We start from the raw sequence: 27807 nt of genomic DNA, 5'->3' as shown, positions 1-27807 counted from the left end.
ATTTTTACACAGACATTGCTTTTTGACTATGGATTTAGGAGAGCTTGTTATTGCAAGAAAACACTCCAGGTTTTTTTCTGCAAGACCCCCTGAGTACACCCATGCATACGTTTGACAGGGGTTTTGGTAAAATATAGCACCAATTTTAGAACTTATAAAAAATAGAACAGTGAAATGTAAAAATCTGGCACAGTAAAAGTAAAAAAAAACTAACTCAGTAACAGTAAACGTAATAAAAAACAAAAAATAACACACAACAGCAAACGTAAAAAAAAAAAATTAGACTAGTTTGTGATACCGCTTGAAGCAATCCCCAATGCTGTCCAGGGCAATCAGGACAATAAAAGGTGGTGTACTTTCTCTGTCCCCTCTTGGTACAGACAATGCATTTTTGAGGATTCAGCGTTGCCGCATTGGGGGGAATTTTGAAAATAAAATGGGTAGCCCCAACTCTGCTCTCTCCCATTACTGCCGGGGAGCAGGTGCATCTTAGTACAAAATCTGACATGATCTGGAGCTGAAACTTAAAAAATTCAGTTTCATACCGGGGTTTGCTTTTTTGAACAACAAAAAAGCGTTGTGGGTTGCAATCTGCATTAAGTAAATTGCAACCTTTTTGTACCAGGCTCTTGTCTTCCACATAATTAGGTAGGGCAGCAGCAGATAGCTCAGCAAGCTAAGGCACTGTGGCTGAGCTCTGTAGCAGCCCAAGGGTTGCAGGTTCGAGGTCCACTCAGCCTTTCATCCTTTCGAGGTCGATAAAATGAGCAGCGCCTTGAGACCCTTATGGGTGATTAGCCACGCTTAACAAGTACCCAATACATACATACATACATCTGCCAGATCAACCCCACACATTTACCGGTTATAAGCCTTGATGCACACTGGCTTCCTTGTGCTCTCAGCTCTGCCACGTACAGAGACCTCCACAGTCCTCTCATTGTGGATGGTGGTAAGAAGGTACACATACTTCTTGTCTCTGTACTTAACTGCCAACAGAGCTGAGGTCTCCCCCCTTCATAACCGGGTGCGAGCAAGTTGTCCTGGGAAACCTGCGCGGTTCTTTCGAATTGTACTGCAAGCTACTGTATCAAAACAATACAGTAGCTTGAACAAAAGGACACTTGTATATAAATTATCTAGATACAAGTGGTAGCATTTGTTCATCAGGGGTAATATCAGGTTCCAGACAATCTTGCTAGTGGTTCCCATATGTTTTGGGCAACCTGGAGCATCAAGGTGGATATCCTTTCCCTCATACACCCGGAAGGCCTGAGTATACCCAATCTCACTCTCACAGAGCTTATACACCTTTACTCCATACCTGGTGCGCTTGGAAGGAATATACTGCTTGAATCCCAGCCTTCCCTTATACTTCATCAGGGATTCATCCACGCATATATTCCTTCCAGGTTTATAAGCCTCTGCAAACCTGGCAGAAAACAGAATTTATGTTTACCTGATAAATTACTTTCTCCAACGGTGTGTCCGGTCCACGGCGTCATCCTTACTTGTGGGATATTCTCTTCCCCAACAGGAAATGGCAAAGAGCCCAGCAAAGCTGGTCACATGATCCCTCCTAGGCTCCGCCTACCCCAGTCATTCGACCGACGTTAAGGAGGAATATTTGCATAGGAGAAACCATATGTTACCGTGGTGACTGTAGTTAAAGAAAATAAATTATCAGACCTGATTAAAAAAACCAGGGCGGGCCGTGGACCGGACACACCGTTGGAGAAAGTAATTTATCAGGTAAACATAAATTCTGTTTTCTCCAACATAGGTGTGTCCGGTCCACGGCGTCATCCTTACTTGTGGGAACCAATACCAAAGCTTTAGGACACGGATGAAGGGAGGGAGCAAATCAGGTCACCTAAATGGAAGGCACCACGGCTTGCAAAACCTTTCTCCCAAAAATAGCCTCAGAAGAAGCAAAAGTATCAAATTTGTAAAATTTAGAAAAAGTGTGCAGTGAAGACCAAGTCGCTGCCTTACATATCTGATCAACAGAAGCCTCGTTCTTGAAGGCCCATGTGGAAGCCACAGCCCTAGTGGAGTGAGCTGTGATTCTTTCAGGAGGCTGCCGTCCGGCAGTCTCATAAGCCAATCGGATAATGCTTTTAATCCAGAAGGAGAGAGAGGTAGAAGTTGCTTTTTGACCTCTCCGTTTACCAGAATAAACAACAAACAAAGACAAAGTTTGTCTGAAATCCTTAGTAGCTGCTAAGTAAAATTTGAGAGCACGAACTACATCCAAGTTGTGCAACAAACGTTCCTTCTTTGAAACTGGATTAGGACACAAAGAAGGCACAACTATCTCCTGGTTAATGTTTTTGTTAGAAACAACTTTTGGAAGAAAACCAGGTTTAGTACGCAAAACCACCTTATCTGCATGGAACACCAGATAAGGAGAAGAACACTGCAGAGCAGATAATTCTGAAACTCTTCTAGCAGAAGAAATTGCAACCAAAAACAAAACTTTCCAAGATAATAACTTAATATCAACGGAATGTAAGGGTTCAAACGGAACCCCCTGAAGAACTGAAAGAACTAGGTTGAGACTCCAAGGAGGAGTCAAAATTTTGTAAACAGGCTTGATTCTAACCAGAGCCTGAACAAAGGCTAGAACATCTGGCACAGCTGCCAGCTTTTTGTGAAGTAACACAGACAAGGCAGAAATCTGTCCCATCAAGGAACTTGCAGATAATCCTTTTTCCAATCCTTCTCGAAGGAAGGATAGACTCTTAGGAATCTTAACCTTGTCCCAAGGGAATCCTGCAGATTCACACCAACAGATATACCAAATTATGTGGTAATTTTTCTGGTTACAGGCTTTCAGGCCTGAACAAGAGTATTAATAACAGAATCTGAGAACCCTCGCTTTGATAAGATCAAGCGTTCAATCTCCAAGCAGTCAGCTGGAGTGGGTCGAACGGACCTAGAACAAGAAGGTCTCGTCTCAAAGGTAGCTTCCATGGTGGAGCCGATGACATATTCACCAGATCTGCATACCAAGTCCTGCGTGGCCACGCAGGAGCTATCAAAATCACCGACGCCCTCTCCTGATTGATCCTGGCTACCAGCCTGGGGATGAGAGGAAACGGCGGGAACACATAAGCTAGTTTGAAGGTCCAAGGTGCTACTAGTGCATCCACTAGAGCCGCCTTGGGATCCCTGGATCTGTACCCGTAGTAAGGAACTCTGAAGTTCTGACGAGAGGCCATCAGATCCATGTCTGGAATGCCCCACGGTTGAGTGACTTGGGCAAAGATTTCCGGATGGAGTTCCCACTCCCCCGGATGCAATGTCTGACGACTCAGAAAATCCGCTTCCCAATTTTCCACTCCTGGGATGTGGATAGCAGACAGGTGGCAGGAGTGAGACTCCGCCCATAGAATGATTTTGGTCACTTCTTCCATCGCTAGGGAACTCCTTGTTCCCCCCTGATGGTTGATGTATGAACTTGGCCCTCGCTAGCTGAAGCCAAGCTTTGAGAGCATTGAATATCGCTCTCAGTTCCAGAATATTTATCGGTAGAAGAGATTCTACCCGAGACCAAAGACCCTGAGCTTTCAGGTATCCCCAGACCGCGCCCCAGCCCATCAGACTGGCGTCGGTCGTGACAATGACCCACTCTGGTCTGCGGAAGGTCATCCCTTGTGACAGGTTGTCCAGGGACAGCCACCAACGGAATGAGTCTCTGGTCCTCTGATTTACTTGTATCTTCGGAGACAAGTCTGAATAGTCCCCATTCCACTGACTGAGCATGAACAGTTGTAATGGTCTTAGATAAATGCGCACAAAAGGAACTATGTCCATTGCCGCTACCATCAAACCTATCACTTCCATGCACTGCGCTATGGAAGGAAGAGGAACGGAATGAAGTATCCGACAAGAGTCTAGAAGTTTTGTTTTTCTGGCTTCTGTCAGAAAAATCCTCATTTCTAAGGAGTCTATTATAGTTCCCAAGAAGGGAACCCTCGTTGACGGAGATAGAGAACTCTTTTCCACGTTCACTTTCCATCCGTGAGATCTGAGAAAGGCCAGGACAATGTCCGTGTGAGCCTTTACTTGAGGAAGGGACGACGCTCGAATCAGAATGTCGTCCAAGTAAGGTACTACAGCAATGCCCCTTGGTCTTAGCACCGCCAGAAGGGACCCTAGTACCTATGAGAAAATCCTAGGAGCAGTGGCTAATCCGAAAGAAAACGCCACGAACTGGAAATGCTTGTCCAGGAATGCAAACCTTAGGAACCGATGATGTTCCTTGTGGATAGGAATATGTAGATACGCATCCTTGAAATCCACCTTGGTCATGAATTGACCTTCCTGGATGGAAGGAAGAAGTGTTCGAATGGTTTCCATCTTGAACGATGGAACCTTGAGAAACTTGTTCAAGATCTTGAGATCTAAGATTGGTCTGAACGTTCCCTCTTTTTTTGGGAACTATGAACAGATTGGAGTAGAACCCCATCCCTTGTTCTCCTAATGGAACAGGATGAATCACTCCCATTTTTAGCAGGTCTTCTACCCAATGTAAGAATGCCTGTCTTCTTATGTGGTCTGAAGACAACTGAGACCTGTGGAACCTCCCCCTTGGAGGAAGCCCCTTGAACTCCAGAGAATAACCTTGGGAGACTATTTCTAGCGCCCAAGGATCCAGAACATCTCTTGCCCCAGCCTGAGCGAAGAGAGAGAGTCTGCCCCCCACCAGATCCGGTCCCGGATCGGGGGCCCGCATTTCATGCTGTCTTGGTAGCAGTGGCAGGTTTCCTGGCCTGCTTTCCTTTGTTCCAGCCTTGCATAGGTCTCCAGGCTGGATTGGCTTGAGAAGTATTACCTTCCTGCTTAGAGGACGTAGCCCTTGGGGCTGATCCGTTTCTGCGAAAGGGACGAAACTTAGGTTTATTTTTGGTCTTGAAAGGACCTATCCTGAGGAAGGGCGTGGCCCTTGCCCCCAGTGATATCAGAGATAATCTCTTTCAAGTCAGGGCCAAAGACTGTTTTCCCCTTGAAAGGAATGTCAAGCAATTTGTTCTTGGAAGACGCATCCGCTGCCCAAGATTTTAACCAAAGCGCTCTGCGCCACAATAGCAAACCCAGAATTTTTTCGCCGCTAACCTAGCCAATTGCAAGGTGGCGTCTAGGGTGAAAGAATTGGCCAATTTAAGAGCACGAATTCTGTCCATAATCTCCTCATAAGAAGAAGAATTACTAATAATCGCCTTTCCTAGCTCATCAAACTAGAAACACGCGGCTGCAGTGACAGGGACAATGCATGCAATTGGTTGTAGAAGGGAACCTTGCTGAACAAACATCTTTAGCAGACCTTCTAATTTTTTATCCATAGGATCTTGGAAAGCACAACTATCTTCTATGGGTATAGTGGCGCGCTTGTGTAGAGTAGAAACCGCCCCCTCGACCTTGGGGACTGTCTGCCATCAGTCCTTTCTGGGGTCGACTATAGGAAAACAATTTTATAAATATGGGGGGGAGGTACTAAAGGTATACCGGGCCTGTCCCATTCTTTACTAACAATGTACGCCACCCGCTTGGATATAGGAAAAGCTTCGGGGGGCCCCGGGGCCTCTAAGAACTTTTCCATTTTACATAGTGGTTCTGGAATGACCAGATAATCACAATCATCCAAATTGGATAACACCTCCTTAAGCAGAGCGCGGAGATGTTCCAACTTAAATTTAAAAGTAATCACATCAGGTTCAGCTTGTTGAGAAATGTTTCCTGAATCTGAAATTTCTCCCTCAGACAAAACCTCCCTGGCCCCCTCAGACTGGTGTAGGGGCCCTTCAGAAACCATATCATCAGCGTTCTCATGCTCTACAGAATTTTCTAAAACAGAGCAGTCGCGCTTTCGCTGATAAGTGGGCATATTGGCTAAAATGTTTTTGATAGAATTATCCATTACAGCCGTTAAATGTTGCATAGTAAGGAGTATTGGCGCACTAGATGTACTAGGGGCCTCCTGTATGGGCAAGACTGGTGTAGACGAAGGAGGGGATGATGCAGTACCATGCTTACTCCCCTCACTTGAGGAATCATCTTGGGCATCATTTTTACTAAATTTTTTTATGACATAAAATACATATAGTTAAATGAGAAGGAACCTTGGTTTCCCCACAGTCAGAACACAATCTATCTGGTAGTTCAGACATGTTAAACAGGCATAAACTTGATAACAAAGCACAAAAAACGTTTTAAAATAAAACCGTTACTGTCACTTTAAATTTTAAACTAAACACACTTTATTACTGCAATTGCGAAAAAGTATGAAGGAATTGTTCAAAATTCACCAAAATTTCACCACAGTGTCTTAAAGCCTTAAAAGTATTGCACACCAAATTTGGAAGCTTTAACCCTTAAAATAACGGAACCGGAGCCGTTTTTATATTTAACCCCTTTACAGTCCCTGGAATCTGCTTTGCTGAGACCCAACCAAGCCCAAAGGGGAATACGATACCAAATGATGCCTTCAGAAAGACTTTTCTATGTATCAGAGCTCCACACACATGCAGCTGCATGCCATTGTTCTCAAAAACAAGTGCGCCATACCGGCGCGAAAATGAGGCTCTGACAATGATTAGGGAAAGTCCCTAAAGAATAAGGTGTCTAAAACAGTGCCTGCCGATATAATCTTATCAAAATACCCAGATTAAATGATTCCTCAAGGCTAAATATGTGTTAATAATGAATCGATTTAGCCCAGAAAAAGTCTACAGTCTTAATAAGCCCTTGTGAAGCCCTTATTTACTATCTTAATAAACATGGCTTACCGGATCCCATAGGGAAAATGACAGCTTCCAGCATTACATCGTCTTGTTAGAATGTGTCATACCTCAAGCAGTAAGAGACTGCACACTGTTCCCCCAACTGAAGTTAATTGCTCTCAACAGTCCTGTGTGGAACAGCCATGGATTTTAGTTACGGTGCTAAAATCATTTTCCTCATACAAACAGAAATCTTCATCTCTTTTCTGTTTCTGAGTAAATAGTACATACCAGCACTATTTTAAAATAACAAACTCTTGATTGAATAATAAAAACTACAGTTAAACACTAAAAAACTCTAAGCCATCTCCGTGGAGATGTTGCCTGTACAACGGCAAAGAGAATGACTGGGGTAGGCGGAGCCTAGGAGGGATCATGTGACCAGCTTTGCTGGGCTCTTTGCCATTTCCTGTTGGGGAAGAGAATATCCCACAAGTAAGGATGACGCCGTGGACCGGACACACCTATGTTGGAGAAAAGTGGGTAATCAGGGGGCAGATTTTATACAGCCTGTCAAACTGGGGAAGCTCCCTAGGGGGGCACAGGCTGTTGTCGCTGAAGTGCATGAAATGTAGAATCATTTCATACATCTTCCTTGAGATACACTGGGAGAAAATTGGGGTAGAGCAGGTGGGGCTACTGCTCCAGTAGGAGCACATGGAGAGCTTCTTATGATGCCCATCAGCATAATCAATGCTTAGACATTTTTAAATTCTGGCACATAGATGGGGGCCTATTGCTGCTTTGCCAAATATGTATCAGGCTTTGCAGCACGGAACTGATGGGCATATAAATTAGTTTTGGCGACAATGTTCCCCAATACATCATCATCAAGTTGTCCTTATGGGTGATTAGCCACGCTTAACAAGTACCCAATACATACATACATCTACCAGATCAACCCCACACATTTACCGGTTATAAGCCTTGATGCACACTGGCTTCCTTGTGCTCTCAGCTCTGCCACGTACAGAGACCTCCACACTCCTCTCATTGTGGATGGTGGTAAGAAGGTACACATACTTCTTGTCTCTGTACTTAACTGCCAACAGAGCTGAGGTCTCCCCCCTTCATAACCGGGTGCGAGCAAGTTGTCCTGGGAAACCTTGCGCGGTTCTTTCGAATTGTACCGCAAGCTACTGTATCAAAACAATACAGTAGCTTGAACAAAAGGACACTTGTATATAAATTATCTTGATACAAGTGGTAGCCTTTGTTCATCAGGGGTAATATCAGGTTCCAGACAATCTTGCCAGTGGTTCCCATATGTTTTGGGCAACCTGGAGGGTCAAGGTGGATATCCTTTGCATCTAGTGATGTATCGGAGCACCTGGCAGGGTCACTATTATGGTCTAAATCAGACATAGAGGCGTCTGACTGACGCAAGGATGGCATACGCCTCCTCAGCACTATGTTCTCTGTGACATGACTTATTATCTGTCAAAAAATACTAAAAAATGAAACATACAATTTAAATTTAAATTAACTAAAACTAGCTAAATGGCTCTGAAAGAAGCCTTTGGGTCTCACAAAAAAATTATTAAAAAAAAAATGAATCCATAAAAAAAATGCAGAGAGCAAAAAAGTGCTGCTGTGCTAGTGATTTATAGTGATTAGTGGCAAGCTAGGGGTTAATGGCTCTGAAAAGAACCTTTGGGTCTCACAATTTTTAACAAACATATTAGCTAAATCTCTCTCTCCTAAACACAGATCTCTCTCACTAAAACACAAGTGAAGAGAGGGAGGGAGATCCAAACTAATCAGAGTTAATATTTACTAATATTGACATGATCAGACAAATTGGATTTTTTAATATTATAAATTTAAAATTATAGGTGCAAGCTCAGATTGGATGATCCTATCCTGCCCCTATGATGAGGGCACTGGGCAGTGCCATCTTTGAAGTCACATGGGGAGGGGGGATGGGGGCTATATGTGGCTTTATGGGCCTTTTTTTTTTTTATAAAAACATTTTTTTTATTAAAATATATAATTTACTGAGTGCCTTGACCCACCAAGGCACTCAGCACGAGCATCAGAAGTCTGCCCTATGGCTTCCGATGCTCTGCTTGACTGCTGGGCTCCATGTGGAGCGAAACCGGAAGTGATCGCTCCATGGGAGCGATCAAAACAGAGCCCGGCAGCCAGGAACAGTATTGCAGGATGCCTCAACATCGAGGCATCACTGCAATACTGTTTGAGCGGCTGAAAAACTCTCTCGATCTCGGCCGCTTTTTGTAGGACGTGCCCGACACGTCCTTGTCGTTAAGGGGTTAAATAACTAGATCTGAAATTCATAGTATGATTTACTATGCAACTACTATAGTTTCTGCACAATTAAAGTATACTTTTTTGCTAGACACTCCTGTCTCCAATAGTAGGACATGTGAACATGACACAAGCTTTGGTGTAAACCAATGCTCGATTATCCAGGGCTCCTTAAAAATGCCTGGCGCCTGGGTTTAATAGCCCTTGACAACCGCCATAGTTGTCATTTACATTGCATTAGTCCAAGCAGGATATACATCTCCTTTAGGTTGTATCTGCAAACTACATTTCAAAGCATGCTGCAGAGGGATCAGTGAAGGTATAGGAAGTTTAATTGCCAGGTTCCCTCAGTGTTAAAATCTGTGTGGGGAACTGGTGTATCAAGAGATTAACACACATGCTTGAATTTGAAATGTAGCTCACTGGCCTTAAAAAGGGCACATATTACACATAATGCTGATCAGCAAATAAATTGTACACAATGATTCTGTGCAGCACCGAGTCCCCATTAAGATGTATGATGAAAACAAAAATCCCAAACTGCAGTATGAGAGTTGTTTCCCCACAGAACATTTTAAAGGATTAGCAAAGTCAACCTAAACACATCCATTTTTTTATGTAAATGTTTAAATACTATGTAAATGGAAAGTAACTTTTTTTCTAAAACGAAGCATCTGTGAAGTTTTAAAACAATATTTTATGATGTCAGAATTGCTAGCCCCCTAGAACGGGGGGTCTGGCTAAGACTACTAAACGCCTATTTAATAAGAATACATTAACATATATGCACACCCACCAACACAACTCGGGAATGACTGCGGTCACATGACTGCTAGAGTGATGACGTCAGCAATGGAACTCCAGATTACATTGCGTATGCGTTAGATTTTTCAACATCAGAGCACATGCGTGGGCTTCACTCAAGTACCCGGAACTGCAGGGAAGGGAGAACGCAGGTTGCCAACTGTGATTGGCTAACGCAAAATTAGCCTCATGGTGGGTTTGGAAATATTAAGTTTTTTAAGCCAGAATAGCAGGCAAACAGAACAAAAAGCGCAGTGCAAGGTATATGAAGAGTATATTGAATATATTAATACTATTTATTAATGTATAGAAATTTTCTGACCTTACCCTTCCTTTACTTTATAGAAGAGCCAGTACTAAATTTAAGGGTTTATGCATGTGTAAACAATACAAGGTAGCCTGGTCACTAGGTTCAGGATATGCCATTTTCAAGCATTTATGGTGTGAGTTATATTAGACCTGGGATTTCAGATGTGTCTATCGTAGTGACATGCTGAGTGCTGACCTCGCTAGGATTTGGTCCATTTAGCTGTTGTATATTTTGTTTCTAATCGTTTTGCATGTGGCTTGAATTCTTTAACTCCCTCACAGCTAGAACACTATTTTTTATCTTGCACACAATTTTGCAAATTGGCCACTCTGGGGCTTTGAAATATCCTCAGCATATAGATAGTAAAATATTACTGGCTCCTAGGCTTTGAACAAATTAGTCATGTCCTGGTGCAAGTTATGCAATCCGTTTTTTTGTGCGCACACACACACACACACAAATAAATAAAAATAAGACTTACTTTAATTACTGCGCCAAATGCTCCCCTTCCAAGCATTTTTAATTCTTCAAACTCATTGTAATATCGAGAAAAAGGCCTCTGAGATTCTATGTGAAATGTGGCATTAGATATGAGGTTGCTCGGTATAACCGTTTCTGTACAGTCCACACCTGTGAAATCTGGATACAGAATAATAATAAGATACCCGGCAACGTAAACATGACACTACTGCTATATGTTTGTGTAACATATGTTTTTTTATAGACCTTTTTCCCCAAAATAAATATTTGTACAAAATTACCCTTGGTTATTCCCTTTCCTTTATTGCACTTGTCTTTCTAAAAAGTTGGCACAATATAGGTATTATTACAAACCAATTTCATTTTCTTAAAACAGCATTTTCTACTTCATTCCAATTTTAAAAAAAATAAGTGTCATGGGAAACAGAGATAATTTGGATTTTAGTCCCAAATATGGTGTCCAAATGCACACTAATTGCATGCCAAAAAAAGTCTAGAATGGTTATTTTTATGCACTTAAAATCAATATAAAAAAAACACCTTTATTAATAACCAGATCAGTAATCAGAAAGTGAAACTGAAGTGAAGGGGTTAAAAGGGATGCAGCTCGTTCCCACGCAATGATAGAATGGCAAATTAAACCTGTTCTTTAAAAAAAAGGAAATTTATGCTTACCTGATAAATTTATTTCTTTTACGATATGACGAGTCCACGGATTTCATCCTTACTTATGGGATATCGCCTCCTGGTCAGCAGGAGGAGGCAAAGAGCACCACAGAAGAGCTGTATATATAGCTCCTCCCTTCCCTCCCACTCCAGTCATTCGACCAAATTTAGGAAGAGAAAGGAAAAGCCAAGGTGCAGAGGTGACTGAAGCTTAACAAAAATAAAGACCTGTCTTAGAAAATGACAGGGTGGGCCGTGGACTCGTCATATCGTAAAACAAATACATTTATCAGGTAAGCATAAATTTCCTTTTCTTTTACAAGATATGACTAATCCACGGATTTCATCCTTACTTATGGGATACAATACCAAAGCTATAGGACACGGATGAAAGGGAGGGTCAACACAGGAACCTAAACGGAAGGCACCACTGCTTGAAGAGCCTTTCTCCCCAAAACAGCCTCAGACGAGGCAAAAGTATCAAATTTGTGAAATTTGGAAAAAAGTGTGAAGAGACGATCAAGTTGCAGCCTTGCAAATTTGTTCAACAGAAGCATCATTTTTAAATGCCCATGAGGAAGCCACAGCCCTAGTGGAATGAGCTGTAAATCGTTCAGGAGGCTGCCAACCCGCAGTCTCATATGCAAAACGGATGATGACTCTTCAGCCAAAACGAAAGAGGTAGCCATAGCTTTCTGACCCCTACGTCTCCCAGAAAAGACAACAAACAATGAAGATGTTTGACGAAATTCCTTAGTCGCCTGCAAGTAAAACTTCAGGGCACAGACTACGTCCAAGTTATGTAACAGACGCTACTTCTTTGAGGAAGGATTGAGACACAATGAAGGAACAACAATTTCCTGATTAATATTTTTGTTGGAAACAACCTTAGGAAGAAAACCGGGTTTGGTACGCAACACTACCTTATCGGCATGAAAAATAAGATAAGGAGAGTCACATTGAAATGCTGAAAGCTCAGAAACTCTGCGAGCAGAAGAAATAGAAACCAAAAATAAAACTTTCCATGATAATAACGTAATATCTATGGAATGCATAGGTTCAAACGGAACCCCTTGAAGAACATTAAGAACTAAATTCAAACTCCGAGGAGAAATTGGCCTGATTGTAGTCAGAGCCTGACAAAAATATTAAACATCCGGAACATCTGCCAGACGTTTGTGTAACAAAATAGATAGAGCAGAAATCTGTCCCTTTAAGGAACTTGTTGACAACCCCTTCTCCAATCCTCTTGGAGAAAAGATAAAATCCTAGGAATCCTAATCCTACTCCATGAGTAGCCCTTGGATTTGCACCAATAAAGATATTTACGCCATATCTTATGGTAAATTTTTGTAGTAACAGGCTTGCCGAATGATGACCAAAACAGAGAACCCTCGCTTAGATAAAATCAAGCGTTCAGTCTCCAAGCAGTCAGCTGCAGATAAATTAGATTCGGATGATGGAAGGGTCCCTGAATGAGAAGGTCCTGCCTCAATGGAAGCTTCCTCGGCGGTAGAGAGGAAATGTCCACCAGATTGGCATACCAAGTCCTGCGAGGCCACGCAGGAGCGATGAAAATCACCAAAGCCCTCTCCTGCTTGACTCGAGCAATCACCCGAGGAAGGAGAGCAAACGGTGGAAAACACATAGGCTAGGATGAACGACCAAGGCACTGCCAAGGCATCTATCAGTTCGACTTGAGGATCCCTGGACCTGGATCGGTATCTCGGGAGCTTGGCATTCTGACAAGATGCCATAAGATCCAGCTCCGGTCTGCCCCATCTGAGAATCAGGGTGTCAAAGACCTACGGATGGAGTTCCCATTCCCCCGGATGAAACGTCTGTCTGCCCAAAAAATCCGCCTCCCAGTTGTCCACTCCTGGGATGTAGATTGCTGACAGGTAACAAGAGTGAGCCTCCGCCCACCGAGTTATATTGGATACTTCTGTCATCGCTAAGGAACTCCTTGTTCCTCCCTGATGATTGATGTAAGTCACAGTCGTGACGTTGTCCGACTGAAATCGGATGAATTTGGCCGAAGCCAACTGAATATTGCCCTCAACTCTAGAATTGGAAGTAGAGACTCTGACCGAGTCCACACACCCTCAGCCTTCAGGGAATCCCAGACTGCTCCCCATCCTAGTAGACTCCACGCCATTTGGTAGAATCCTTACCGAAAAGTCAATTGATGAGGGTTCAGCGTATAGTAACAGAATCAGATAATCTCAAAAAAAGACTTAATGAAATACAGGAAAAATTCCTTAATAGAAGTTACCCCCAAAATGTTTTAGACAAATGTAGTAATAAATTGGTTACCAGAAAAGAGGATAAAGATAAGAGTAAGAGAATGATTTTTACATCACAATTTAGTGTCCATGGCAGACAAATAGCCAAAATTATAAATAAACATTAGCCTATATTGCAGAGGTGTAATAGTCAAATAATCGAGTTCAGTGAGAAACCTATTGTAGCCTATAAAAGGGTTAAAAATTTAAGGGACTACTTTGTAAAGTCTGACATAGGATCTAAGCAATTGCAGCAGAGTCATTTGGCAAAGAAGAACTTAGGATGTTATCCTTGTTTAGGATGCATCAGCTGCAACTCAGTGATCAGGGGTAAAGAGTTTGTCCACCCTAGGAGTGGAAAAAAAATATACAATTAGGAATTTTTTCACTTGTGACACTACATATGCGGTCTATTTAATCAAATGCCCATGTTCCCTCATCTATATTGGAGAGACGGTAAGAAAAGTGAAAGATAGGCTCAGCCAGCATCGCTCCAATATTAGGTGTGGGAACAGGGAAGCACCAGTTTCCCATCATTTTTTAGAGAAAGGCCACAGTATCAGCCAGCTCAGGTGGCAAGTCATTGATTGGGTGGGCCCACAGAGAATGGGTGGTGACCATGAGAGATTATTAAAACAAAAAGAAATGCACTGGATTTATAAATTAGGATCACTAGTGCCAAATGGTATGAATAGGGACTTTGATTGGTCAGTATTTTGGTGAAAAAGAAATTAAATTTATTTTAATGCATAGAGAAATAGATTTATCTGTAGTACCAGAAACAGGGTTAGTTATTCTGTGACAGATGTTATGGGGATGTCACTTTTTTGCTGTAAAATGCTTGAATAATGTTTAAAAAAAAAAAAAAAAAAGTTTTTCTGTTTAAATTTTGACAAGATAATGAATGTTCAGCCAGTAATGTATTTTGTACAGCAGGTGGCGCTCAAGAACAGATTGTATTGGCGCCAAGCCAAACAGTTTAAAAGGATCTCCTTTGAGTATTATGTGTATAGCATGATTAAGTGACAGTAGTCACGAAACGTCGCTCTTTCATTTGTCAATAAAGACACTTTTTAAGCAAGTTGTGCTGTGGACATTTTCGTGTTGGGCATCCTAGTAGACTGGCGTCCGTTGTCACTATCACCCATGAGGGTCTGCGGAAGCACGTCCCTTGGAACATATGATCCTGCAACAACCGCCAAAGAAGAGAGTCTCTTGTCTCCTGATCCAGATCTATCTGAGGAGACAAATTTGCATAATCTCCATTCCACTGCCTGAGCATCCTCAGCTGCAGAGGTCTGAGATGAAAACGAGCAAACGGAATGATGTCCATTGCCGCCACCATCAACCCAATTACCTCCATTCACTGAGCCACTGATGGCAGAGAATTGGACTGAAGGGATCGGCATGTATTCAGAATCTTCAAGCTTATGACTTCCGTCAAGAAGATTTTCATGGACATAGAATCCACGGTAGTCATAAATTGACCCTCCTGGATCAATGGGAGAATTGTCTGAATAGTCTCCATCTTGAAGGATGGAACTCCAAGAAATTTGTTTAGACTCTTGAGATCTAAAATAGGTCGGAAACGGTCCCTCATATTGGGAACCACAAAAAGATTTAAGTAAAACCCCTGCCCCTGTTTTGGAACGGGACGAATTACTCCCATAGTGGAGAGGTCTTTTATACAGCGTAACGACGCCTCTCTTTTTATCTGGTCTACAGACAATCGTGTAAGAAGAAACCTTCCCCTTGGGGAGGATTTTGTTTTTTTTTTGTTTTTTTTTTTAAAACTCCAACTGATACCGTTAAAACACGATTTCTAGCGTCCAGGTATCCTGAACGTTTCTCACCCAAGCCTGGACAAAGAGAGAAAGTCTGCCCCCTACTAAATCCAGTCCCGGATCGGGGGCCGCCCCTTCATGCTGTCTTGGGAGCAGCAGCAGGCTTCTTGGGTTGTTCACCCTTGTTCCAGCCTGGTCGGGTCTCCAGGTGGACTTGGCTTGAGAAAAATTCTGAAAGTTCGAAAGGAACGAAAATTACTCTGTCGTCCCCTTTTGCATAGATGATTAATCTTAAAAGGAGGAGGAGACCCTTACCCCCCGTAATGTCAGAAATGATTTCCTTCAAGTCAGGCCCGAATTAGGGTCTTTCCCTTGAAAGGAATAGCCAACAGCTTGGATTTAGAGGATACATCCGCAGACCAAGATTTTTCCGTTTGTAACCCACCAGTGAAAGTTAACTCGCTGTGTGGAACACATAGCCGCAGCTGGATTTGAGATCTCAACCTTCAGCTTTGAAAACAGCAAAGTTTACCACTAGTCCATTGTGGGACACCAGTGTACTGGGTCTTTAAATCTAAAACTATATAGATTTTAATGCTCCGCAATAAAAATCAATGCATTAACAGGAGTCGCCAGTAAAAGGGCACCCATTGTGGGACACCGACTAAAAAAAAATTGCTACCGACTCTCTAATCTTAACAGTAACAGATATTTCACTGAGCAGAAAAAAGACTTAGGATATCTGCATGAAATATTTCTTAAAATACAGGGAACTCCAATTAGCATGTTAATCTTGCTACTAACAGGCATTGCTATGTACAATAAAGAAGCAATGACTAGAATAACAATTCCCTTTGTGATGAACTGCAGAGCAAGTCATGTGGGGCGAGAAAAGTCTGTGGCATGTATTGATCAGTGACAACGGGTTCCTAAAAGCAAATTATTAGCAGAAGAAGGAGCAATTATAATAAAAATCAACACACCACCAAAACGTTACTGTTTCTTTAAACTTTAAAGTAACATTCTCCTTTGTGTTGAATAAGCAACCTCTGTGCATATGTAGGACACTGGATCATGTAGGACATAAAGTTATAAAACTACATGAATAAATTGCGGCATAGGTTAACCAGTGACACCAGACTCCTAATGGCATGGCCGTAGAAGGAGTATCACAACAAAAATAAACACATGAAAATAAGTTACTGTCTTTCTCAAATGCGAAAATAACCCCACGTTTTACGTGCTCCTGTTCCTGTCCCAAATTTAATTGAACAAAATAACAAGAATTAAGGTGAGAAATAACAAAGAACGTTTATCACTGCCCCCTATGTCTTTCCTTGGGAGTGTGTGTTCACATTAATTTACGATACAAAACCCACATTGGAATTAGAACTAATCAGATACGGCAATTATACTTTAAAATTGTTCCATTTGATCCCGTACAGCACAGTTCTAACAGCACCTTCTGACCCATCACTAAGCATATGCAAAAATCTCTACCCTCCGATCATAAAGGAAGTATAGAACGCAATAGTGACTAGCCCCGCCCCTCTTGGGCATAATGGACACCATCTCCCAGCCCAACAAACAGTGAGAGAATACTAGCCGAAAACGGCGCCAAAGTAACTCCGCTCCTCGTGGGCGTGACAGGGCTCTAACTCATAGCACCTTGATTGACTGTGCCATGAGTCCAAACATTGAGCCAAAAAAACGGTGCGAACCTGACTCCACCCACCGTGGGCGTCACAGAGCTCAAGCTCACGGTCGCCATGATGATCCTATAGATCAGGCACCGGGAGACATATTAACCGCTATAATGTACATTTCTGTCATGTGAATTATCTGGGAGGCCTATACCACATGCGTTAAGTCACACTTAAGCTTTGCACTAGACACTCCTAATTCTAAAACAAGGCCAATCGGAACCCAGTCTGCTACCGAATGGCAGGTAGCACTATCTAACCGAAGTTAAGCCTCTCCCGGTCTGCATAAACACTGCCCAGACCAAAGGGAACAACAGAACATTGTTTGTCCAGCCTTACTGTCTATAACACGGTACAATCACCTGTCACATAAAGAATCCTATCTTATATGTGTTGCCAGCACTTTTTTTCTGAGATTGCACATCCCCAGAAATAATAAAGTTAGCACTTGCCTCGAAAGCTGTGCAACAGCATGGCAGTCCAGCAGGTTTGCAGAGGACCACTCCCTCCCATAGCCCTGTGGACAAAGAGCAGCCTGAGATAAAAGTGCTTAGGCTATCTGTATTAGGGCAGCAAACAATGTATAGGAGGTGCAGTGAGAATTATGTCCTACCAGTTCCTATTGGCTTAAAGCCACCAAATGCTTCTCTTTTGTTACTGAAGAGAGTGATTTGGTTTAGGCTACACCCTGGCATAAAGTAGTACACAGTGGCACCACTGTAAAAAAATAATAAATACTTGATTGAAGAATCTTCACCAACACCTCACTCTGCCTCTTCCCATCACGAACACAGGCAAAGAGAATGACTGGAGTGGGAGGGAAGGGAGCAGCTATATATACAGCTCTACTGTGGTGCTCTTTGCCTCCTCCTGCTGACCAGGAGGCGATATCTCATAAGTAAGGATGAAATCCGTGGACTCGTCATATCTTGTAAAAGAAATAAAAAATTTGACACATCCTGGTAAGCGTCACTGTCTTTACAATTTGAACTAAAAATAACAACTATACATAAAAATAACCATTATACACTTGTTTTATATGTATGTAAAGTGCACGTATCCTGCTCTTCTAAGTACCATCAGGAAACACCCAAATGTCTTTATACGCATGTTCACAAAAGATCTGCAGCTGCTTACTGTAGCAAATTTCAGGACTTGTGTTTTAACAGTCAACATTGATGTTTATAAAACTCTGCTCTTTATCTAGAACTGAAGCACCCATAAGAATGCAAAAATGTAAATACCACTGTCCTTCTTTTAGGCCTTAACAGTGTCTGAAGTAGAAGTTACTATCAATAATATCAGTTCATAGTTCAGGTAACCCACATTTTACACCGATTCACCCAAAACAGGTACATAAGAAAATTACATAATATTGCACGTTACATAAACTCTATTTAAAAAGATAAAATTAGCAGCAATATATAATTTTTTTAAACTGCGCTAGAGACAAACCTTTTTTTTTGTGTGTGCAAAAGAATTAGAGACTTTGCATTTAAAGGGACATAAAACAAGTTGGAATAGAGACAAGATATAATAATATGTACTTTAATTACTTTACCTGCAAATTTATACTGCAGTGCCTCAGCATTAACCCTTTAATTTAAGTTTCCAAATTGTACAGTTTAAACTCCTCCCACACATTTCCTTCTATGGCTGCATCTACAGTGGATATAAAAATTCTACACACCCCTGTTAAATAGTCAGGTTTCGGTGATGTAAAAAAAATGAGACAAAGATAAATCATTTCAGAACTTTTCCCACCTTTAATGTGACCTATAAACTGTACAACTCAATTGAAAAACAAACTGAAATCTTTTAGGTGGATGGAAGAAAACAAAAATAATGTGGTTGCATAAGTGTGCACACACTGGGGATGTAGCTGTGTTTAGAATTAAGCAATCACATTCAAAATCATGTTAAATAGGAGTCAGAATACACCTGCCATCATTTAAAGTGCCTCTGATTAACCCCAAATAAATAAAGTTCAGCTGCTCTAGTTGGTCTTTCCTGAAATTTTCTTAGTCGCATCCCACAGCAAAAACATAATTTATGTAAGAACTTACCTGATAAATTAATTTCTTTCATATTGGCAAGAGTCCATGAGCTAGTGACGTATGGGATATACATTCCTACCAGGAGGGGCAAAGTTTCCCAAACCTCAAAATGCCTATAAATACACCCCTCACCACACCCACAATTCAGTTTAACGAATAGCCAAGAAGTGGGGTGATATGAAAGGACGGAAAGCAACAACAAGGAATTGGAATAATTGTGCTTTATACAAAAAAAACATAACCACCACAAAAAAGGGTGGATCTCATGGACTCTTGCCAATATGAAAGAAATTAATTTATCAGGTAAGTTCTTACATAAAATATGTTTTCTTTCATGTAATTGGCAAGAGTCCATGAGCTAGTGACGTATGGGATAGCAAATACCCAAGATGTGGAACTCCACGCAAGAGTCGCTAGAGAGGGAGGGATAAAATAAAAGCCAATTCCGCTGAAAAAACAATCCACAACCCAAATCAAAAGTTTTAATCTTTATAATGAAAAAAACTGAAATTATAAGCAGAAGAATCAGACTGAAACAGCTGCCTGAAGTACTTTTCTACCAAAAACTGCTTCTGAAGAAGAAAAAACATAAAAATGGTAGAATTTAGTAAAAGTATGGAAAGAAGACCAAGTTGCTGCTTTGCAAATCGGATCAACAGAAGTTTCATTCTTAAAAGCCAAGGAAGTAGAAACTGACCTAGTAGAATGAGCCGTAATCCTTTGAGGTGGGGATTTACCAGACTCCACATAAGCATGATGAATCAAAAGCTTTAACCAAGACGCCAAAGAAATGGCAGAAGCCTTCTGACCTTTCCTAAAACCAGAAAAGATAACAAATAGACTAGAAGTCTTACTGAAATCTTAGTAGCTTCAACATAATATTTCAAAACTCTGACCACATCCAAAGAATGTAAGGATATTTCCAAAGAATTCTTAGGATTTAGGACACAAGGAAGGAACAATAATTCCTCTATTAATGTTGTTAGAATTCACAACTTGAGGTAAAAATTTAAATAAAGACAGCGAAAACCGCCTTATCCTGATGAAAAATCAGAAAAGGAGATGGCCAAAAGGAACAATACTTTCCATGAAAGTAATTCAATGTCCAAAGAATGCATATGCTCAAACGGAAGAGCCTGTTAAGCTCTCAGAACTAAATTAAGACTCCAAGGAGAAGAAATTGGCTTAATGACAGGCTTGATACGAACCAAAGCCTGAACAAAACAATGAGTATCAGAAAGATTAGCAATTTTTTCTGTGAAACAGCACAGAAAGAGCAGAGATTTGTCCTTTCAAGGAACTTGCAGACAAAACCTTATGAAGAAACTATAAAATCCTAGGAATTCTAAAAGAATGCCAAGAGAAATTATGAGAAGAGCATCATAAGATGTAAGTCTTCCAAACTCGATAATAAATCTTTCTAGACACAGATTTACAAACCTGCAACATAGTATTAATCACTGAGTCAGAGAAACCTCTATGACTAAGCACTAAGCGTTTTAATTTCCATACCATCAAATTTAATAATTTGATTTCCTGACGGAAAAAAATGAATCTTAAGGTCTGGCCTAAATGGAAGTGACCAAGGTTGGCAACTGGACATCCGAACAAGAACCATATACCAAAACCTGAGCGGCCATGCTGGAGCCACCAGTAGCACAAACGATTGCTCCATGATGATTTTCAAAAATCACTCTTAAAAAGAAGAACCAGAAGGAGCAAAAATATAGGCAGATTGATAACTCCAAGGAAGTGTCAATGCATACACTGCTTCCGCCTGAGGATCCCCGAACCTGAACAGTACCTGGGAAGTTTTCTTGTTTAGATGAGATGCCATCAGAACTATTACTGGAAACCCTCACATCTGAAAAATTTGAAAAAACACATCTGGGTAAAGAGACCCTTCTCCCGGATGTAAAGCTTGATTGACAGAGATAATCCGCTTCCCAATTGTGTAAACCTGGGATATGGACCGCAGAAATTAGACAGGAGCTGGATTTAGCCCAAGCAAGTATCCGAGATACTTCTTTCACAGCCTAAGGACTGAGAGTCCCACCCTGATGATTGACATACGCCACAGTTGTGACATTGTCTGTCTGAAAAACAATAACGTCTCTCTCTTCAAAAAGAAGCCAAAACTGACAAACTCTGAGAACGCACGGAGTTCCAAAATATTGAATGGTAATCTCGCCTCCTGAGATTTCCAAACCCCTTGTGCTGACAGAGATCCCCAGACAGCCTCCCAACCTAAAAGACTCTCATCTGTAGTGATCAAGGTCCAGGTTGGATGAATCGAAGAGACCCGTAGAACTATATGATGGTGATCTAACCACCAAGTCAAAGATAGTTGAACATTGGAATTCAAAGATATTAAAAATGATATCCTAGAATCCCTGCACCATTAATTCAGCATAAAAAACTGGAAAGGTTTCATATGAAAATGAGCAAAGGGAATCGAATCCAATGCTGCAGCCATGAGACCTAAAACTTCCATGCATATAGCTACTGAAGGAAATAATAGAGACTGAAGGTTCCGACAAACTGAACCCAATATAATTGTCTGTCTGTTAGAGACAAAGACATTGACACAATCTATCTGGAAACCTAAAAAAGGTGACCCTTGTCTGAGCAACCAAGGATCTTTTGAAAAAAAAGATCCTCCAACCATGTCTTAGAAGAAACAACAAAAGTTGAATCATATGAGATTCTGGAGAACGAAAAGACTGAGCCAGTACCACGAGATCGTCCAAATAAGGAAACACTGAGAACCTTGAATAGATTCTCAGAGCTGTCGCTAGACCAGAAGGTAAAGCAACAATTGGTAATGCTTGTCAAAAAAAAGAGAATCTCAGAAAATTAAAATAATCTGAATGAAAACAGAAGAAGAAGATATGCATCTATTGTATCTATTGTAAACAAATAATGCCCTTACTAACCAAAAAGGCATAATAGACCATATAAACACCATTCTGAAAAGAAGGAACTCTTATATGACAAATCAAAAAGATTTTCTATCTTTGGGACAATTAATAGTTTTGAACAAAACCCCAAACCCTATTCCTGAAATGGAACTGGTATGAATACCCCAGATAACTCCAGGTCTGAGCAGCGCCTTGAGACCCCAACGGGTAACCAGCCGCGCCCCACAAGTACCCAACACATACAGGTCTGAAACATACTTCAGAAAAGTGTGAGCCTTTACTGGAATAGCTGGAATATGCTAGAGAGAAAAAAAAACTTCTCACAGGCGGTTTTACTCTGAATCCTATTCAGTACCCCAATCTAAGAAGTTTGGACCGAATTGAACCAAACAAATTTAAAAAAAAAAAAGTCTTAACCTGCCCCTTACCAGCTAAGCTGGAATAAAAAAAAATGCACCTACATGCAAATTTGGGGGGCTGACTTTGATCTTTTAAATAGCTTAAATTCATTCCATGTTGAAGAAAGCTTCCAATTATAAACATGTTACTGGTGGAAGAATTAGGATTCCATTCCTTATTAAGAACAAACTAATATAAGCTTAAGATTTACTCTTAGAACTCAATCTTGAAGCAACAAAAAACTCCCTTCCCCAGAGTAACAGTTTGAAAAAATTAATCCAATTGTGAACCAAATAATTGATTACCTTGAAAAAAAAAAGAAGTATGGATTTTAGAAATCAAATTAGCATTCCAAGATTAAGTCACAAAGTTCTTCTACCTAAAAATAGCTAAAGACATAGATTTAACCTCAATTGTGAAAATATCAACAACAACAAAAACGACGACACAAATGAAATTATTAGCATGTTGATCAACTTAACAATGCTAAAACAAATCATAATCCGATACTTGTTGCACTAAAGTATCCAACCAGAAAGTTGAAGCATTTGCAATATCAGCCAAATAAATTGCAGGCCTAAGAAAAGGACCTGAAATAAAATATTTTTCCTTAAATAAGATACAAGTTTCCCATCTAAAGGCAAAAAATAAATACTATTTTCTATAGGAATAGTAGTATGTTTAGCAAGAGTAGAGATAGCCCCATTAACTTTGGGGATCTTTCCTCAAAACTTTAAACTAACTGCCGGTAAAGGATACAATTTAAAAACCTTAAAGAAGGAATAAAAGAAGTCCCAGGCCTATTCCATTCCCTAGTATCATGAACTGGGAAAAAAACCTCTGAAGAAACCACAGGAGGTTAATGAGCAGAAATTAAATGTTAGCTAGTCTTAAATCAAAAGAACTAGACTCCTCATATCCAATATAATCAACACCTTTTCAACAACGAATGTACTCTATTTAAAAATAAAAAAGATTTGTTAGTGTCAAATATCTGATGAAGTATAATTTAGTATGTTGTCGGTCATTTGAAAATTCATCAACTAAATGAGAAGTTTAAAAAAAGACCTATAATTTTTATTAGAAGGCGGGATGTCAGACAAAGCATTTAGGATAGAATCAGAAAAACATTCTCATAGACTCCTAGGTATATCTTGTACATTAGATGTAAAAAGAATAGCAATAGATAATGCATAAATACTAATGGACTCTGCATGTAAAAGTTTATCATGATAACTTATTACAAACCATAGCTAAAGATAAAATTCATAACAATAAAATAAATGAACTTAGCTTTGGTAGGACTGATATCAGTCATCAGGAATCCATCAGTATTTTCTGATACAGGAACAGTTTTTGGAATATCTTGCAATATGTAATAGAAAAACAACATATAAAGCAAAATTATCAAATTCCTTAAATGACAGTTTCAGGAATGGAAAAAATGCAAACAGAACAAGCCTCTAGAAACCAGAAGCAACAAAAAAGTGAGACTTAAATAATGTAAAAAAACTGGCGCCAAGTATGACGCCCACATATTTTTTGGCGCCAAAAACGTCTGTAACAAACACAAGAGTCAAAAATGACGCAACTACGTGAAAACTTCCGGCGTCAACGACGACGCCGGAAATGACGTCATTGACATCAGACAAACGTCAATCTCCCGCCAAAAAAGTCTCGCGCCAAAAAGGACGCTATAAATTCTAGCATTTTTTGCACCCACGAGCCTAACAGCCCGCAGTTTAAAGGAAAAAGGTCAATTGAAAATTTAAGGTAAGAAAAATATTTCATTCATATGCATTTTCCCAAAAAATTAAACCGACAGTCTGAAAGAAGGAACATAAACTGATTGACCTGAATCATGGCAAATATAAGTATAAACATATATTTAGAACTTTACATATAAAGTGCCAAACCATAGCTGAGAGTGTCATAAACAAAATAAGACTTACCCAAAGACACTCATCTACATAAAGTAGATAGCCAAACCAGTACTGAAACGAGAATCAGTAGAGGTAATGGTATATAAGAGTATATCGTCGATCTGAAAAGGGAGGTAGGAGAAGAAATCTCTACGACGATAACAGAGAACCTATGAAATTGATCCCCTAGAGGAAGACCATGGTATTCAAATAGGCAATACTCTCTTCACATCCCTCTGACATTCACTGCACTCTGAGAGGAAAACCGGGCTTCAGCCTGCTGCGAAGCGCATATCAACGTAGAAATCTTACTTCACCACCTCCATGGGAGGCAAAGTTTGTAAAACTGAATTGTGGGTGTGGTGAGGGGTGTATTTATAGGCATTTTGAGGTTTGGGAAACTTTGCCCCTCCTGGTAGGAATGTATATCCCATACGTCACTAGCTCATGGACTCTTGCCAATTACATGAAAGAAGCCATGGTCCACAGAGAGCTTCCAACGCATCAGAGGGATCTCATTGTTAAAAGGTATCAGTCAGGAGAAGGGTACAAAAGAATTTCCAAGGCATTAGATATACCATGGAACACAGTGAAGACAGTCATCATCAAGTTGAGAAAATATGGCACAACAGTGACATTACCAAGAACTGGACGTCCCTCCAAAATTTATGAAAAGACGAAAAGAAAACGGGTCTGGGAGGCTACCAAGAGGCCTACAGCAACATTAAAGGAGCTGCAGTAATATCTGGCAAGTACTGGCTGTGTGGTACATGTGACAACAATCTCACATATTCTTCATATGTCTAGGCTATGGGGTAGAGTGGCAAGACTAAAGCCTTTTCTTACTAAGAAAAACATCCAAGCCAGGCTACATTTTGCAAAAACACATCTGAAGTCTCCCAAAAGCATGTGGGAAAAGGTGTTATGGTCTGATGAAACCAAGGTTGAACCTTTTGGCCATAATTCCAAAAGATATGTTTGGCGCAAAAACAATACTGCACATCACCAAAAAAACACCATACCCACAGTGAAGCATGGTGGTGGCAGCATCATGCTTTGGGGCTGTTTTTCTTCAGCTGGAACTGGGGCCTTAGTTAAGCTAGAGGGAATTATGAACAGTTCCAAATACCAGTCAATATTGGCACAAAACCTTCAGGCTTCTGCTAGAAAGCTGAACATTAAGAGGAACGTCATCTTTCAGCATGACAACGACCCAAAGCATACATCCAAATCAACAAAGGAATGACTTCACCAGAAGAAGATTAAAGTTCTGGAATGGTCCAGCCAGAGCCCAGACCTGAATCCAATTGAAAATCTGTGGGGTGATTTGAAGAGGGCTGTGCACAGGAGATGCCCTCGCAATCTGACAGATTTGTAGTGTTTTTGCAAAGAAGAGTGGGCAAATCTTGCCAAGTCAAAATGTGCCATGCTGACTCATACCCAAAAAGACTGAGTGCTGTAATAAAATCAAAAGGTGCTTCAACAAAGTATTAGTTTAAGGGTGTGCACACTTATGCAACCATATTTTATTTTTATATTTTTTCTTCCCTCTACCTAAAACATTTCAGTTTGTTTTTCAATTGAGTTGTACAGTTTATAGGTCACATTAAAGGTGGACAAAGTTCAGAAATGTTTTATCTTTGTCTCATTTTTTTACATCACAGAAACCTGACATTTTAACAGGGGTGTGTATACTTTTTATATCCACTGTATATCTACCATTGTTTGTTAGAATGCAGACTTTAGCACTCATTATCTGCTAGATTATGCCTAGAAGCAAATAAGCTGCTGTGAAATATAATGCCTGTGTTTCTGTAAACACCGATAAGGGGGGTGGATCAGACTACTCCAAACAGCATGGCTATGTAACTTATTTTGCTTATTTTTGAGGGGGGAAAAAACATAATTTATGCTTACCTGATAAATTTATTTCTCTTGTAGTGTGTTCAGTCCACGGGTCATCCATTACTAGCAGAGCTGCTATATAGCTCCTCCCCTCACATGTCATATCCAGTCATTCGACCGAAACAAGACGAGAAAGGAGAAACTATAAGGTGCAGTGGTGACTGGAGTTATAATTTTAAAATTTAGAACCTGCCTTAAAAAAGACAGGGCGGGCCGTGGACTGAACACACTACAAGAGAAATAAATTTATCAGGTAAGCATAAATTATGTTTTCTCTTGTTAAGTGTGTTCAGTCCACGGGTCATCCATTACTTATGGGATACCAATACAAAAGCTAAGTACACGGATGATGGGAGGGACAAGGCAGGAACATTAAACAGAAGGAACCACTGCCTGTAGAACCTTTCTTCCAAAACCAGCCTCCGAAGAAGCGAAAGTGTCAAATTTGTAAAATTTGGAAAAAGTATGAAGTGAAGACCAAGTTGCAGCCTTGCAAATCTGTTCAACAGAGGCCTCATTCTTAAAGGCCCAGGTGGAAGCCACAGCTCTAGTGGAATGAGCTGTAATTCTTTCAGGAGGCTGCTGTCCAGCAGTCTCATAGGCTAAACGTATTATGCTACGAAGCCAAAAAGAGAGAGAGGTAGCCGAAGCCTTTTGACCTCTCCTCTGTCCAGAGTAAACGACAAACAGAGAAGAAGTTTGTCTAAAATCTTTAGTTGCCTGTAAGTAGAACTTCAGAGCACGGACCACGTCTAGATTATGCAAAAGACGTTCCTTCTTTGAAGAAGGATTAGGACATAATGATGGAACAACAATCTCTTGATTGATATTCCTGTTAGAAACAACCTTAGGTAAAAACCCAGGTTTAGTACGCAGAACTACCTTATCTGAATGAAAGATCAGATAATGAGAATCACAATGTAAGGCAGATAACTCAGATACTCTTCGAGCCGAGGAAATAGCCATCAAAAACAAAAAACTTTCCAAGATAAAAGCTTAATATCAATGGAATGAAGGGGTTCAAACGGAACACCCTGAAGAACTTTAAGAACCAAGTTTAAGCTCCACGGAGGAGCAACAGCTTTAAACACAGGCTTAATTCTAGCCAAAGCCTGACAAAAGGCCTGGACGTCTGGATGCTCCGCCAGACGTTTGTGTAAAAGGACAGAGCTGAAATCTGTCCCTTTAGTTAACTAGCGGATAAACCCTTTTCTAAACCCTCTTGTAGAAAAGCTAATATCCTAGGAATCCTAACCTTACTCCATGAGTAACTCTTGGATTCGCACCAATATAAATATTTACGCCATATCTTATGGTAAATTTTTCTTGTCACAGGTTTCCGAGCCTGTATTAATGTATCAATAACCGAATCCGAAAACCCACGCTTTGATAGAATCAAGCGTTCAATTTCCAGGCAGTCAGCCTCAGAGAAATTAGGTTTGGATGGTTGAAAGGACCCTGAATTAGAAGGTCCTGCCTCAGAGGAAGAGACCATGGTGGACAGGACGACATGTCCAC

General features: G+C 40.7%; 1 protein-coding gene across 1 annotated transcript in view; it reads right to left on the bottom strand.

Moving 5' to 3' along the window:
- The window catches only part of EIF2AK4 (eukaryotic translation initiation factor 2 alpha kinase 4), a 396156-nt gene that overhangs the window by 316847 nt on the left and 51502 nt on the right, over positions 1–27807 (bottom strand). The window contains exon 11 of the mRNA XM_053697714.1: positions 10649–10806. Within this exon, the coding sequence (XP_053553689.1) occupies positions 10649–10806 (158 nt within the window). The remainder of the gene's footprint in view (positions 1–10648; positions 10807–27807) is intronic.

Source organism: Bombina bombina, chromosome 1 (genome assembly GCF_027579735.1).
Source record: "Bombina bombina isolate aBomBom1 chromosome 1, aBomBom1.pri, whole genome shotgun sequence".
Taxonomy (NCBI): Eukaryota; Metazoa; Chordata; class Amphibia; order Anura; family Bombinatoridae; genus Bombina; species Bombina bombina.
Note: the sequence above shows the minus strand (reverse complement) of the source record. Positions and strands in the feature narration are given on the sequence as shown.